At 39.4% G+C, this 14,549-nt stretch overlaps 1 protein-coding gene across 1 annotated transcript in view; it reads right to left on the reverse strand.

Annotated features, from left to right (window-relative positions):
- Nucleotides 1-1,023: 1,023 nt before the first annotated feature.
- The window catches only part of LOC103363007 (calcium-dependent secretion activator 2-like), a gene marked incomplete at its 3' end in the record, with an annotated part of 161,414 nt that continues 147,888 nt past the window's right edge, over nt 1,024-14,549 (reverse strand). The window contains exons 9-12 of the mRNA XM_008289577.1: nt 12,734-12,873; nt 4,651-4,717; nt 3,145-3,253; nt 1,024-1,224 (exon numbers count right to left, since the gene is read on the reverse strand). Of these exons, the coding sequence (XP_008287799.1) occupies nt 1,024-1,224; nt 3,145-3,253; nt 4,651-4,717; nt 12,734-12,873 (517 nt within the window). The remainder of the gene's footprint in view (nt 1,225-3,144; nt 3,254-4,650; nt 4,718-12,733; nt 12,874-14,549) is intronic.

Consider the following 14,549-nt stretch of genomic DNA (forward strand, 5'->3'; position numbering starts at 1 on the left):
GATCTGACAATGAGAAAGACATCATGTTAAGATGCTCTGTTCAAGAATTTCTTGACAGTCCTTAGCCTTCATGGCTGTCTTGACTGTATGGAGTTGTTCAGGTGGTCCGGAGGAAAAAAGTAGCGGCGCATCTTGACAATTGCATCACAGCTTCATCGCCGATTCTGTCACTGTGTTTGAAATCATCTGTCCAGAGAATGAGCTGGAATTGACCAAACATTTCGTGACTTCCTTTTTTCAAAGTAATAGAAGTGTCAATGTTGTTCAAGGATTTCAAATATTTTCAAGCAGCATTGTACGATCAAAAAGCAGCAGAAATTATCCATATGAGACACCACAATATGAGTACTAACCGCACTTTTACAAAGCACGATTATATAAACTCAATCTTCTCCTCTTATTTGGAGACATTTTAAAAGCCCGAATTTCAAAAAGCATGCTTCAGGTCAAACCTCTACACAGGAACCCAGGGTGTAGGCACAAGCCGACAAGCTGCCAGTATTGAGTGTACTTTCATTCTGTGTAGAACTTTAATAAATGTCAAGGATTTCACTTTTTAAGCTCCTTTGATTGAAACAGCGTGAAGAGCATCCATCCTGCAAGATCCTGCAGAGCCAGTCATCTTGGCACGTTATTTCCTGGTTGAAGATTTTTACAGTATCCGTCAGCATTTGAGCTTTTTCGATGTAATAACGTCTCAAACTCTATAAATGTTGTGTGACAATCGCCATGATAACTGGAAGAACAATGTCGCACACAGACGAGGAAATTACTATTCTTCGTTGACGTATAACATCAGGTCTATTATTGTGTTTCCTTTATTTAACCAAGTCAATTATTAACTTTTAAAGCATAAGCGGCAGGCTAATTAGACTTCAGTGTCTTCAGCCACCATTCCAGCACACAAACTTGACCTCGCTTACTTTACGACAAGATTTTTCTCAGCTGCTGTTTTGCATTTCCCTTTCAGGTTTTATGTTTCAATAAATCATCACAACAAACACAAAGAGAATCAGAACCTACTGATGGGAGATGCTGGTTTCTGGCTTCCTCCTCTGCAGTTTGTGGTTTTGTTCTGCAGCGGTGGGACTGGTTTGTAGGACTGTCCAGTGGCTCGGTACATGGCCTGGACCCACAGCACCCGGTCCTGCTCGTCGTCGCAGGCGAACATCACCAGGTCGCCTTCTTTCACTGCGTTGAAAAACACTCGACCACCCTGCAGGCCTGAGGAGGAGGAGGAGGAAAAAGAGTAAAGCCAAAATTAGCCAGAACAGTGAACAAATAATTGTGCCTGGAGCTTCCATGAAGTTCTTTCGATGTCTACACCTTTCTTGTTGTTGCTTTGTTTTAGTTGCTGTCATCAACTGAAGGAAATCTTGGCCGACTAAAATGACACCTACCCATCAACCAATCAAATGGCGGTGGGGGAAGAACATTCTTCATGTTAAGATTGTCTTGTATTAAATTATTTTAACCTCATTATTTAAATCAGTATTTCCATTGTGATATCATTTTTCCTTCTTGAAGAGAGAGGAGGCTTCACATCCAGCTCGGCCTGGGTGTAGCTACAACAACTGGCAGAGTTTAGAGCCGTGGAGCTATCGATGGATAAGCCTGCTGTTCTATTAGACAAAAGGCATAAACATGTTCATATGCAACATATTCACAATTAAAGACTCAAGCTTCTAATGTGAAAGCTGGCAAAGTTAGCCTACTTTATCTCGATGATAAGCTCTGTTAGTTATTGAGCTGTGATATACAAACACTGTTTGCAAAGTGTACACTCGATTTTTTTGGCCAGCTCTACACAAGGTGCAGTCACATCGACGATTTATTCGACCCGGTGTCAGTTAGTTTGGAGCCGACCCAAGTAAAACACTAAAGTTAAACAAGTGAGACCTTGCAGCTTCCATTAGATTAAAGTTGTGATAATAGAGGGGTAGTCTGTTCCTCCTACCACTTAAAACTATGGATTCATCCTGGAAGTTGTGGAAAATATAATTAAGTCTATAACCATTTAAGCCATGTGTTCAGATATGTTTCATATGCACGCGAAACATTTCAATCACATTTGCTTACATATGATCAGAACATTGAAAGAAGCATCACAATAATGACACTTTTCTTCCTATTAAAGTAGTACTGGTAATTGTGTGACCAATGACAAAACGACCAGCTGAACGGTCAACCAGGAGACAACAGCTCGAGTATTAACATTGCTGATGATTTGGGGCGTGTCATGTGTGGTGAGTATTTTCAATATATTAGTTTTACTCTTAATTAGTGATATAAATGAATGAGCAGCTTCCTCGCAGTCCTCCATTATTTCCTCTGGGGTTACCGTACATAACCAACATTGTGTCACTTTGTCTGGTCAGCTGATTAATCAGAGCAGACTGGGATTCTTGGGAGGGGGGCATTGAGGAGGCTTTTGGACTGAAGAGGTGCTGTAGGAATGTATGTGTATGATCCCAAAAAACGTGTTATTAGAACATTAAAGCACCTCAAAAATAAAACCTGCAAAGGAGCATAATGCAGGCTCTTAAGTGTTGTTTTTATTTAATATTCAGTTATTATATTAGCAGTGGTAAACCAATGCCATCAAGTGCAGCTGTAGTTGTTGTTTTGTATGCTAACAACATAATCAGTGTTTCATAAGTGCAAATTACAAGGGTTTTAATGTCTAATTTCCAGTGTTGTATTGGATGCAAAATTTGTACTAGAATATTGACAGTTAACCTCAGGAACATGTTTAGGGGCACTGATTTACAGAAGGTACTAGAACAGGGGCTAGCCAGGACCAGACATCTGAACTGTGGCAGTGACTTGATGAATTGTGGAGGACGATCTTACAGCTGTTACAGACCAACTGTAAAGTCAATGAATTTGTACGAGTGGGGACATTTGGATAGAGGCACCGAGGCCTAAAACAGGACTGGCAATAAAATGATGATTGTATTTGTACTTGTACTTTATCAATACAGTCAGAAATTTGTTCAAATAAGTGTTTTATAGTTTCATTTAAATGCATCAGATTCAAACTGCCACAAAACAAACAGCAAAAGTTGTTAAGTTCAATTCAATGAACAAATAAGAAGTCATCCTCAGATGTATGTTGTGTGCATGTATGTTGCAGGCGTGTACCTGGCTGAGGGTCGCAGTAATCCACCGTGTAGCCTTCCAGTTGCATCAGCTCCTGAGGCTCAGCCTTCTTCTCTCTGTAGCTGCACATGGCAAATGTGTACTGGCTTACCTGCAGGACAAAGGCGACACACATTGAAGACACTGAAGCTCCTTAAATTTCCAGTGCATTTTTTCCCCACAGAGATTTTAAACTAATGCAGTCGGTTCAGCCTGAGACAGTGACTTATCCTGACATATGCTAAATAAAAGTGCACAGCCTGTTCTGATGCATTTATATCTCATTTCTATGCTTTGTCCAGCTGAGCCTTTGGTACTTAAGGCCAAAAGCAGATGGAAGAAAACCTTCCAGTACGAAGAACCATCAGCATAGTTTCACCAGCATTTGCTCAAAATACATCATTATATGTTTTTTTAATTTCTTTCAGTTTAACTGCAGCAAACTCATATCAGCTTTGAACACATAAAGAAACAGAATTCCTTCTAAAAACACAACAATCCTTATCCTGATCCAGTCTTAACTTTACCTCCAGCACAACTGTGCAACATGGACAACTGAGGGCATTACTCCGCTGCTGAGGCAGCTCCCACTCTGCTGGACAGCAGCATTAATGACCTCCAACACTGATGTTGGATGAGAAGATCTGGTTCACATTCTTCTCCACCAAAGTGGGAATATGGACATTAGAAAGAACTTTTCTAAATGAACTGCACCATTAAAAAACAAAAACATTGTCAAGCACTTGGTTCAGCCATAAATAAACAGATGATATTCAGTGCAGAGATTCTATCTTTTCACGCCTTTACAGAACTTTTTCTAACAAAATTGTCACAAAGAGCAGTGAACAGAGTTTAAGCTCACAAAAGACCATTTAATTTAAATGTGCATTCTTGCCCTACAAAGATCCAGGGCGATCAGTAAGTGCTCAGAGAGTAAATGACAACTCAGGTAAAAAAAGGTGTCAAAGAATATTGCAGAAACTAAAACACTATTAACTGTGTGTCAGTAGGACTCTAGGGCTCAGACGAGGGCTTGAAAAAATAAGTTTCAAGTACAGCGGCTACTGTGATGTTCTTTAATAACCTATTAATAACATTGTATTTTTTTCCCCCTAATTCCTTTCTCTTGTGTAGCCCTTCCATTTAAGTGTTTCAAATAAAAATTAAAAAAAGAATAAAAGAAAGAAACAAAAAGAAAAGAAAAAAGGGAAATGAGAGTTTATGAAAGAGAACTGCCTCAGTATGAGGACGTGTTCGTATGAAGGCCTGAGGACTGATGCAAAGCATTTTACAGACAGAAAAGCTTCTTATTTTCACTGCTGCTGGATTTGAGGAAAACTATGTCTGAATCAGAACCTGGAATAAATGTGGATCAGCAATTTATTCATGGCAGTCATTTGCTGTTGATGTGCTTCAGCTTTGACTTTCAGTCTCCAGCAGCTCTCTGATCATAAGACACAAGATCCACATCAGATCAATACAAGTCATCTGATCTCACTAGGTTTGTACCTGAACAAGAACAAAATATCTTTTTTTCCACCGTTTCCAGACTCTCTGTCCCACAGCATACAGGTACCTGAAACACAAACAAAAACATAACATCAACATAAAGGAAACTATAGAAACTCCTGCCTGAATTATATTTGATTTCACAGGTGTAAAGTCTGAAACCACCAGAATTAATCAGGTGTGAAATGCGTTTCACATTTAATATATATGACAAATGAATGGCGTGTCTAATCGTTCAGATTAAAAGCAAACATATGTATCTCATATTGAACACCACAACAATTAGACACGTCATCAGTGTCAACGTTTGAAACAGCGACACGTTTTCAGATTATATGATCTTCACCAGCAGAATGAATTTGGCTACTTTTCAGAGAAGCACTATTTCCAAGGTCAAAGCTGAACTTCAACCTTTTGCTCTGTGCTTTCAAACGATATTTAGTGTGTCAATTATAATTCAAAACAGGTCAGTGTCATTAAAAATACAGCTGCCGTTCAACGAGTGAGTTTTAAGGAACCACACTGAGCTTTCTGACCAACATGGACGACAAGTCGTTAACTTAGAAATGTTAATATGAACATCTACAGTTCCAAGGAAGAGGGCAAACTCCAGCAGCTCATGAACACCATGTAATATGATTGAAAGCTCTAAAACAAACTGTTAAACTGACCTTGAGGTGAGATTGTTTTGTCGAATGTAAAACGTGCTTCACATGCGATGAATTCACTCGTGGAGTTTAATAAGTGACTAACTGCAGAATTGTTTCACGCAGTCTCCCTTTAAATAACACATTTGTTTTATTTAGTGTTTTCCTTCAATTTTTGCATTCTTTTCTTTCCCTCCACTTTGCTGAATCATGCTTTTATGTGTTTCTTTCCGAGCTTCAGCTTTAAAATTAACTGACAAATAGTTTGATCAGTGATAAATCATTGTAGTCATATCAATGAATTGGTTGCTTTTCTGTGTTTGACATTGACTGAGTCTTTAGGGTTTGGACTGTTGCTCGGGAAAAAGATGCACCACAATTAACTCATAGGTTTAAATTATATATATAAAAAAAAAAAGAACAAAGAAGACAATTAATGGCACAGATTTGAAATTCACAATCGATAATTTATCTACTTAGATCAAGCCACCTTTCAGCCACCTTATATGTATTTTCTTAACATCTTGCTCAAGCTGCCACTTTCATTGAACTGTTGAGAGTACAGACATAATGTTAATAATTTAATGGAAATGACAACAATTAGAAGTGTTTAAGATTCCAAATGATCGGATCCTGTTGGTGTCAGAATCCAGTTTCAAGCTCTTTGATGCTTCACATCACAATACATCTCCAATTTGCAGAGACTTTTTCCTTTACTCCACTACTTATTATCACATTAATGTCCTCCTCTAATATGTAACTAAAGGAATAAGTAACGTGTTCTGAGCTGAAAGAGGCCACGACACAGACAGAAGCTCATTGAGGAAGTCTTGAGGAAAATGGAAGAATGACCAGCGTGGCCTCTCAATCAATGGCTGCTCCCGGGCCTCGTGAAGCGTGGGATACAGGCAAGTGCAAGTGAGGAAAATCAATCGATGGCGAGACCTCTTTCTTCAGCCCTGCTGCCCACCCTTAAAGAAAAGGCCTCCAGTCAAGGCTGCGGTGTGTCTGGACGGAGAATCTGGGCCATTCCACATGACTCCGGGTTAACATGTGGCACCGCTCACCAGCCACTTGTGAAAATTATTTGGTTGCCTGTCCTCCTCCTCCTGTAGTTTCAAACATCCATTCAGCTGCACGACGACACAGCAATGAACTGCTGACGCCAAAGTGTTCACTGCAGGCATTTAACAGTCCTACCTGCACAAAAACATCCGTCCTTAACTGGTCATTTAGCTGGACATTCAGACTGGAAGGGAGTTTAGAGTGTCTGGGCTGTTTAAACAAGGAAATTTACAGCTTGGTTAATCTGTATGCTCTATCTCTACATTTATGCATTCACTGTGTAAAAAAGAAAGTCAATAAAATAAATCAGAATAAGGCAGATCACTGCACAAGAATCGAGACACCTCTCATTGGTTTGGGTTTAAAACAGGTGAATTGTTCTGGTTGATTGAAGATTATGTTGGTAAGAAAAGCATCTAAGACAGAATGATTTCTAGGGACAGCAGCACAAACATTCACTGCTTTCAGTTTCACCCAGTTTACAAAAATAAGATTAAAATGTTGGTAGTTGTGTTACATTGAATTCCACTGTTTTATGATCCAAGGCATCCATAAGTGGGTCTTTCTTCTGCAAGGTAAAATAATTTTACTCCAAAAAGCACTGTTTTTTGTCTTTGTCTTGCAGGGAAAAAAAAACCAAAACATTTTAATATTTATTAATAGTAAGCTATTATTAATATCTTTTGAGAAAATAGATTTATTGCAGTAAGCAGATACAGAACTATATATGTATAAGAGGTAATGTTTTGAAGATTTGTAGCTTTGCTCTGTAATCTCACCACAGTGGCTGATTTTATAGCTTTGTAAAATAAGAAGACATTTTTTGGACACTATTATAATGTAAATGACATAAAGGAAATGGGAACACAATCACTCTACGGGTTAACCCTTCTGTTTTGAAATGAGATAACTGTTTGGTTCTAAGAAAATAGCATTTTAGAAAGGGAATCATTTCCACTGCAGAAAGGAGAGTGCACTAACTACTTCAATAAAAGGAGTTATTTGCTTTTATATATATATGTATGTATATATGTATGTATGTATGTATGCCTTTTTCATTTTTTACATTAAGTAATTAAGGTTTGTGGTTGACAAATCCCTGACTCTATGGCGTTTACTCCACCCACTTCTGAAAATGAGCCCTGCTGTTAATAGAATTTGTTTAAAAAAAAAAAAAAAAAAGAAGAGTGAATTTTGCCGTGCTGGATTTCATAAAAGACCATAAAATCCTATTTGTCAGTACCATATGCCTGCAGGCTGCTGTCTTGTATCGCTGTTCACTTTCAATACGCGCAAGAAATAAAACAGAGCATCTGCATTCCTCTGAGCTGTAAATTCTGATGTGAAAAAGAATGTTAAAAATTCTCGAGAAAATAATAAAGTATTTAGCCATCACAACAGAAAAAAATGTGTGTAGTTTGAATCATAGAAAAAAAGAAAAACATCCTTCAGTGATCGCTGGCATGACTAAAAAGAAAAGAACCCTGCTGCTGCCTGCTAAAGCATTTCTTCACTCTTATCGATGCATCAGATGTTTTAAGAAAATATGAAAAACACAAAAACCAAATGGTTCATGTTTGTGCTTTTTTTCTGCACCTATTTCGCTCTGAAAGTCAAATGTGCTTTTGCATCCTGCTCACGTTCCCTTTTCAGGTTTTTTCTTTAAGAGTCTGAACCCAGGCTGGAAAACACGCCAAACGCAAAAAACTATTTTCACCAAATCATTTTCTGTTATGTGTGTTTTTTGTTTTTTTTTAATTATTTACTTAAAGCAACACAAATTCTTGCATCAGTTGGCCTCTTTTTGGATTTAATTTCTTTGACATGCGTGGAGTCATTTTGGTCATCTTGAAATATGTAGAATTTTCTATGATCAGAAATGCAGAATAAATATCATTTAACCTTTTGTACGGTGCGGCTCAAAGACTCACAGTGAAAACAGCATCAGATAACCTGAACAGAACTTTAATGATTCAGTAAAGGACAGAGAATAAGGCATGAAGAAGAAGAGCTGGATGCGACGCAGAGACGAGCTGAACTCACAGAGACTAACACTGACCCCTTGTGGAACATTTTGAAAACAGCCTCGGCTCTGTGTCCTTGGTTTGTTCTTTCAGTCGGCCTGTTATCAGAGTGGCCTGACTCCCACAGTATTCTGTTCATTACAGGAACAAAGTCTGGGAGCTCCTGCAGGAGGCTGTCTGGAGGAGGAGGCGAGTCACAAAGAAAAAACTGAGGAGGTCAAGTCCAACACAGAAGCTTTGGACTGGGAGTTCTCTTCAGCGCTCCACTCCATGCATATTCACTCCATTAACTTCACCGCTAAACACTGTCACATTTTGGAACTGCACTTAGCGAGACGAGAAGAGGGACATCACTTTCACAGACGGATTATGAGACAATGAGCCCCTGGTGCCTCCGACAAGACACCCGGTGCAAAAGAAAGACACACCAAAACAAAAGCACACAACTACAAAAACAGACGCAAACAACACCGAGCAACAGACACCGAGCGACAGAACCAAAACCAAAAAAAGGCAGACACCAAACAACTAATAATAACAGGCCAGAAAGAAAAAAACAGCAGCCAAAAGAGACACTAAAACTGTAAGAAGACATGCAAGAGTGAGAGAGAAAAAAAACTAAGTCCAAATAACAAAAAAAATGCAAACAAACTGACACCAAAAAAACAAGAGTGACACAAAAAAAGACACCAAAAACAGAAACTAAATCGTGACAAAAGACAGAATTCAACCACAATTAGTGATAAAACAGCAACAAAAGAAACAAAAACCAAGACAACTTGACAACAAAGACACAAAACAACAACAAAAACAGATGCACAACATCTACACAGAGAGAGACAAAACAACAAATGACACAGACCAACATAAAAATACATGAGAAAAAAAGAGACGGCACAGATAGCTGAACAACTATCAAAAGAGAATAGAATAGAAAATAGAATGCCTTTATTGTCATCATACACAAAGTACAACGACATTAAAAGAAGAATCTGAAGAAGAGAACCTATTACAAAAAAGAAACACTGAACAGCTACATTTATACATTTCAGTTTTATGCTACATGTGACCCACAACTCTCAGATCCTGTCGTTGGATCAAAAAATGCATCTAAACTTTGAGGAATTAGTTTATCAAAGACGGATTGTCTTCCACATTCCAACACATCCAGGACAGTTTAGCCTACAGTTGATCATTGCTGCCGCTGAACTGAAAAAATTCTATTGGTTTAGAACTCTTTGTGAGCTGACTGTTAAGGCGGGGTATACTGCAACCACCTCAAGCTGATAGGGAAAAGATTACTTTATCCATCTGCAACAGAAAGATTTTTTCATCCTAATTTGCAGGTTTGGAAATTGGGATGTGTTGCCATCTACTGGCTTGAATCTGGAACTACACCACACAGAGGGCTGCCTCAACATGGACTCGGGCAGTTTACTCCAGTCTTGGAGAAAGATCCTCTTAAGCTTTGGCAGATTGCATCATCTCTGTCTTTCGCCACACACATTAATAGTCTTCAGACTAAACTCAAAACTAGACTAGCCTCTCTCTTCTGCAACAAAGCCTCCTTCACTCATGCTGCTAAGCACACCCTCGTCACGATGACTCCCGATTCTGGATTATGGCAACATCATTTACAAAATGGCCCCAAGCACCGGGCTCAAAAAACTGGACACCCTTTATCACTCAGCCATCCGATTTGTCACTAATGCACCCTTCCATACTCACCACTGCGACCTCTATAGATCGGTGAGGTGGCCTTCCCTTCATACCCGGCGGCTTCACCACTGGTTTCATTTCATTTACAAATTAATTCTAGCCCAGACACCTCCCTACCTGTCTTCTCTTCTTCACGTCGTCCATAATTCTTATCATACTAGGTCGAGTGAATACATCAAGCTCATCATCCCCAATACTTCGACTACTTTTGGCCGTAACTCCTTTCGCTTTACAGCAGCTAACGACTGGGACGCCTTACAAAACACTCAAACTTGCAACTCTGACTCCACTCACCACCTTCCAGCTTAAAATCCAACAGATTGGAGTTGACTGTTGCTCCTGCTGATCACACTGGACTGAACAAGGACCTGTTTGACCGCATGGCCAAGAGTCCAGGTGATCTCACACTTCTTCTATTTCACAATTACTTTGGCCACGGTGTTCCTTGAAAAGGCTTAGAGTTGGTTTTACCCTCACTCTGATATATGCCTTGCCAGAAACTTACTGTGCAGGACTGTGATGACCCTCTAGAGCACACCGATGTCAGGCCGTCATGTTGGTTTAGATCACCTGTTCTGACTCCACAGTATAAGATGGTGGTAGTAAGGCTTTCACTTTGTTTACTGTCTGGTACTGTTTGTTTTGTACTGAGGTACATTTTTACTATTAGTTCTTAAACATATTTGTAGTTACAACTTGTGTGGTCTCGCCTCCTTCGTTCAGCCTTAAGCTGGTTGTGACAGGAAACAGAGGGTTGGTTGGATCCCCGTTTGGTCTTTCTCTTGACATGCAGTGCTACTTGTGGGACCTTAAACACCAAAGCATGAGCATGAACACTATGTCTTCTTTCAGTTTGCCACAGGTGGACTATAATCATGTTCTGGACACATCTCACAAATCATTGAAGCAAACAGGATGTATCGGACCCCAATCTAGAGTGCCACAGCAAAGAATCTGAATATTTTTGTAAATGACAGATTTCTGTTTTGAATTCTAATTAAACATGTAAAAAAAAAATAAATCCAAATGTGTCTTGACTTTTCATTGGGGATTCTTCAGAGAACACTAATTAAATGTACATTTTTTAAATTAAAAAATAAATACACAAAGTGTACAGAAAACGTAAAATGTCAGAAGAAGTACCTGTTACAAATTCTAATTCTAATTCTTTTGGAAATATATGTATGTGTGGAGCATGTTTGCTACTGCTGTTTGTGATCAAAGTATATCTGGTGACATATTGAAAAGCCCTGGTGGAGACAACTATCAGTTCATAATACAGAGAAAATCAAATTTTATGTCTGTGTGTCAGAATCACGATAACATGAACTGTTATCGTGCTTCAGATGTGTTTCTATATCCTGATAGATCACATGGTATGAAATGAGATCAACTAATTCATACTGATGTGATCACATCCTCAGATCCAGCAGCAACTTTTGATTTCTTTACATGGCCAGCAGGTGGAGCTGTTGGCTTGCAGATACTTCAGACAAGCCCCTCAAATAAGACGTAATTTCTATGATGATGTTATTGTTTACAATTAAATATGGGCCGACAGTTAGTCTGCTGGCTGGATTCTGAGTGTCTGATGATGATGCTTTGTTGTTCTAATCAGTGGGGTCAGGAGGACACTTTAATTCCTGCCACATGGCAGCAGTTCAAACCAAACGCACAGAAGTGAATGGGTAGCTTAAGGTAATATGCAGAATGAACATCAGCACATAATTCCATAATGCAGATAACGAGGTGGCTGCAGACACAACACAATATGCTTATTTATGATGCCACTGCCAATGAGGTGGGGGTTAACTTGTGAAAACCAGGACCCCATGAATCTTCTCATGGCAACATTATACTTAGGTCAATCAAATTTGTGCACGCACAATTTCTGTTAGATTCCTTTGGAACGTAAACGGGCTATTTGGTGTAGTCAACATGTTAACTTACATCAGCTGTTAAACCCAGTTTTGTGGCATTATAGACCCATGTTGTCTGTTGGTGTCAGGTAACCATCAAACCATAAACCTGGTATTTAAACTAAATTGTGGTTCTGATTTCAAGCCGTGGTGTGAGAGTTACATTTTTCCATCAATTCAGAGGCACACAACGTCTCCAAAGTAAAATTGGTGGCACCACAGCAGCTACCTAGGCTTATTTGGGATTAAAGATGAATTCAACTGAATTTTAAAAGCACAACCAGACAGAAAATCAGCCTCGTCCTCCCTTACTCCTATGGCTTGTGCAGCTGCTGTTTCTATACAAAATCACAGCAAAGCCAAGCTTGAACTTTTGAAGTGAAAGCCCTGTCATCCGTCTCGGTCATCAATCAGCAGGTCCTAGACTTAAAGAAGCATCACTGCTAGTTTTGTTAGTACCATATATATATATTCTTCCCAATCAGAACATTTTACAATGAATGTGGAAATCGGGTTTCACATCATTGTCATGTTACACATGCATCATCACAACATGAAAAAAAAAGAGCATGTTTGTGTTATAACGTGTTGAGTTCTATGTTGACGTTCAGTCCCAGTTATGGAGCCATACCTCTCTCTTTCCCACGTCTTTATCTTCACTGTAAACTCTCTAATAAAGGCAAAAAGACAAAGTTAACAGCAGACTCACCCGCTGTGCTTCATGTTGGGAGGTTTGTCCATGCGGACAGCCAGTTTGATCTTCAGCTCCGTGTCCTGGCTGTTCTTGGGGACGACCATCCGATGGAACTCCGCTTGCTTTGGTCCATTAGTGGTCGGGTTCAGGACCACCTAAGGGGGGTGCAGAAACATACATAAGGAGATGATTAGAAATGATCTAAGAGGTTGAGGTCTGCAAGTTCTTATAAAAATTTTCTTTGACGTTTTCAGTCTTGTCCAGAACACAATAGTGAGCAATAAAACGCAGTACGATGCTGATGTTTTGTATTCTGTGATGGTTAAAATATATGATCACAGCTTAAACGTTTGATTGCTGCATTCAGGGCATAAGAGAAAATGTCTCCAATCAGTCTATCATTCTGTTTTGGTGGCACAGACTGTATACAAAGGACGGGCGTAGCCTCGGGGTCTGAAAAGTCCATCCATCCATTATCTATACACCGCGTAATCCTCACTAGGGTTGCGGGGGAGCTGGAGTCTATCCCAGCTGACTCAGGGTGAAGGTAGGGGACACCCTGGACAGGTCACCAGTCTATCACAGGGCGGGTCTGAAAAGTGAAGTCATTATTAAAGTGCCTTAAACCTGCATTCTTCCTAATGTCCTGCCAGGGGGCGACTCTTCTGCTTGTTAAACGAAGCATCACTGCATATTATTATACAGTGATTGACAGGTGGCTACTTTAACACTGTGTGTAGTGTCCTTAGGTTCTCAGTCACATCCACAGCTTGCTCCTTATATCTAGTTTTAAAAGACCAACATAGTGAAGGCCAAATACCAAACTCAGTGCTTCAAAACAGTAGTCTTCCAGCCAGTGGCAGATGTCACTGTGGCTATATCTATCTGTTAAATGCAGTCCATGTTTGGTGGCCGTAACTGGTGGAAACTGAACAACAACTTTCATATCGAGGCCTTCATATACAGCAATTACAAGTGAGTCAAAAAACAGTCTGAAGCCCAGTAAAAACTTGCCAAGCAGCAACCGGAGCTCATTGTGTTTTGACTTCGGTGTCCTTCATGTGTCTCTTTCTATTACAGCACAAACATAAGCACACTCTGAACTGTGTTTTCAACCTAATCAGGATTCAGCTTACACACGCTACTTATTTGTATGCATGTGTGAGTGTGTGACTCAGGTTAGGATCTCCAACATCATGGATGACTTCTGAAACTTTCTGGACCTGCAGCTCCCTGTCAAACTTTGTCCCTCACTGGCAGTCAGATGACTTCGTAATTTCCAGGTCTAAACCCTGACTGATTAAAGCTGATTTAATATTTAAAATGCATGAAAATGCATGAAATATTATTTGATTTAATATTTCATTCACTATGCAGTAATCCTGATCCGTTCCAAGTTTAAATATGTTTTTTTCTGTGCAAATAATTAGTCTGTAATGATTCTTCAGGCCATGGCTTGTCTGAAAAGAGTTGAACTTGCTTTAGAGCCTTAAAAATATTTCACTTCTCATTTAAAAAACGTCTTAACTAGTGATCCACTGGAAGGTAATCCCAGGCCTTTCACATTAAGCTAAGCTAGGTAAGGTAGCAGTGCACCAGAGGGGTTTAGTACTTTTAAATGGAGTGGATATGTTGCCGATCTTCTAGTCTCTGTAATGTGACCACAGACCTAACCAGAGTTTTGTTAACTTGTGATCACACTTTCTCCAACACCAAAAGAAAGTAAATGCAAAGTAAACTTGCCAACCTACAATAAATGGGAACTTGTGATGTAATTTGAGGGGTTTGAAAATATGGAAATGCTGCAGATTAGAGACAAATCAACTTGATG

This window comes from Stegastes partitus, unplaced genomic scaffold (genome assembly GCF_000690725.1).
Source record: "Stegastes partitus isolate 25-593 unplaced genomic scaffold, Stegastes_partitus-1.0.2 Scaffold622, whole genome shotgun sequence".
NCBI lineage: Eukaryota > Metazoa > Chordata > Actinopteri > Pomacentridae > Stegastes > Stegastes partitus.